The following is a 2,455-nucleotide window of genomic DNA, read 5'->3' as shown; positions in this document are numbered from 1 at the left end:
CTCAGGCTGGTCTGGAACTTCTGAGCTCAAACAATCCGCCCACCTCGGCCTCCCAGAGTGCTAGGATTACAGGCATGAGCCACCGCGCCTGGCCTCCTAATATTATTAATACAGAACCCTCGACACTAGTATTCATTCTGAATATATGACACCAATAGGACACGAAGTCTATAGGTCCAAGAAAAATGATAAAGGCCCGATCTGGCAGCAGCATGATCTTAACTTTGCCAGATGGGGAACTGGCCAGAAAAGTTCATATTCTGGTGCAGGAATTGCATTCAGTGAAAGTTTTGTATGCAGTCATGCCTGGGATGAGTGTCTTAGATCGCAGGTAAGCACTGCGCTCTTGCCACAAGACAGCATTCCTGTATTGCTACCTAAGGAAAAAAAAAGCCTTTTAAGATTAATTGCTGTTTAATTTCATCAATAAATATTTACTTTAGCACATATTAAAATGTTACATGAGTCTTAAACATATTTATATGAGATATTAATAAAGTTTGTCCAAGTGAAAACACATTGTACTGGTTTCAGGGAAATATTTTAGGCAGTTATTTTTAAGACATATTTCTCCATTTTTTTGTAGTTTCATTGGGTTGTATAAATGGCATACAAAAAGGTACTGTTCTCCTTCTCTGTCTTTACAACTTCCTAAGTAAACTTACATGCTTTAAGTGTGCTTTTTTTCTGTGTTTAGCCTTTTAGGCCAGCTGCTGAAAGCAAACGTTGTTCTTTTGCGACAACGTTTTGGACCATTATACAGTTTTGAGAAAACATTCCACTTGGAATCTTATGACAGCTTATGATCTATCAGTCTGTGTGGCCCCAAACGTCCTGTGGCCGGCTGATTCCTGTGGCTCAGAATCGCAAAATGACCTCGCAAAAAAGGTAATGAGATCTCTTACGTTCATGCCCCGGGAACAGAGTCCCCACTTTGAACATAAAATTCAGGAGAATAACTCTGACAGACTTGTTTTTTTTTAAAGTGCACACTTTAATTACAGTGCTCTGGAGGGACAGAGTCATTTATCCTTTTCCTGGGGCAGGGGTGGTATGGGAAGGTGGGTTCAGCAGGAGATTAAGAGCAGTGAGTCATTTATTCCTTCCCATCCAGGAGACAGCACTAGAGTGACTAAACCACAGAGATAAGAAATGGGTGTGATAGGACAGGAAAGAAACTGTGGCTTCGGAATTCGACAATCCAAGGTTCAGCTCTCAGTCTCAGCACTGAGGGATGCGGAACTGCGGACAAAGACTCCAAGCCACGGTTTCCTCCTCTGAACCGTGGCAGTGTTGGTGACGCCCAGCTCCTCTGGTCATGACTGACACTGCCCACATGGTCTGGGTGACAGGAGCATCCATGGCTCCACCTGTCGCTGTCATATGTCCGTTGTGGCTGACACTTCACATTCAGAGAAATACATGGCGGCTGTTTGGTCTCTGCTGCTGCAATGAGAAAACTAGGAACAGATTCCAGAACATCCTCATGGAGCTGCAGTGTGCCCAGATAAGATGGCAGCTCTTCCCCAAGCTCACCCAGAGAAGAGTCCTGAGGCAGGGTGGTGCCTGGGGAGGGATTCCCACTAGACAAGAAGACGTTCTCTTTAGCTGCCTCCTTCCTCCATAAATGACCACAGAGCAGCTCTGCTTCCCAAGTTCACGGTATTTCACTTAAGAAGTGAACTTCAGGCTCGTGTCTTCCTTTGCTTTCTTGTTTTTCCTTTTCCTTACCATGCCTGAACCGACCAAATTAGCCCCTGCCCGTAAAAAGGGATCAAAGAAAGCCATCAGTAAAGCACACAAGAAGGATGGCAAGAAGTGCAAGCGCAGCCGCAAGGAGAGCTACTCCATGTACGTGTACAAGGTGCTGAAGCAGGTCCACCTCGACACTGGCATCGCCTTTAAGGCCATGGGTATCATGAACTCGTTTGTCAACGACATCTTCGAGCTTATCGCAGGCGAGGCGTCTCACCTGGTGCATTACAACAAGCACTCTACCATCACCTCCAGGGAGATCCAGACGGCTGTGCGCCTGCTGCTGCCCGGAGAGCTGGCCAAGCATGCTGTGTCTGAGGGCACCAAGTACACCAGCTCCAAATGAGCCCTTCGCTGTAGAGGTATCGGTCCATCCTGTCTCACACCCCGAAGCCTCTTTTCAGAGCCGTCCACGTTTTCTAAAAAAGAGCCAGTTTACTTTTACTTCTCCATTTATCAAAAGTACAAATGGCCATTTTATACTACTTGAATGTGTAGTTACAATTGGTTTTTGGTAAAACATTCTGTGCCTTCTAGGTACCCTCTGGGAATCCCTTCATGTATATTTTGGCATTTTTAAGCTGCAGTGCACTATTGCACAAATTTCGTGTGGTTCCAGAAGAACTAATAATCCAAATGACGTCCTGTTCTCTGCTTCAACTGAGACATTATTTGAAAATGTCACAGTGTACTGGAAGTA

The 2,455-nt window shown here is 45.3% G+C and overlaps 1 protein-coding gene across 1 annotated transcript; it reads left to right on the top strand.

Annotated features, from left to right (window-relative positions):
• The first annotated feature begins 1,732 nt into the window (after positions 1-1,732).
• Positions 1,733-2,101, top strand: LOC105823625 (histone H2B type 1-M-like). Its single transcript, XM_012660873.1, has one exon. It carries the CDS (start codon positions 1,733-1,735, stop codon positions 2,099-2,101), a length of 369 nt encoding a protein of 122 aa, XP_012516327.1.
• Positions 2,102-2,455: the final 354 nt, after the last annotated feature.

Source organism: Propithecus coquereli, unplaced genomic scaffold, assembly GCF_000956105.1.
Source record: "Propithecus coquereli isolate 6110/MARCELLA unplaced genomic scaffold, Pcoq_1.0 Scaffold686, whole genome shotgun sequence".
Lineage (NCBI taxonomy): Eukaryota > Metazoa > Chordata > Mammalia > Primates > Indriidae > Propithecus > Propithecus coquereli.
Note: the sequence above shows the minus strand (reverse complement) of the source record. Positions and strands in the feature narration are given on the sequence as shown.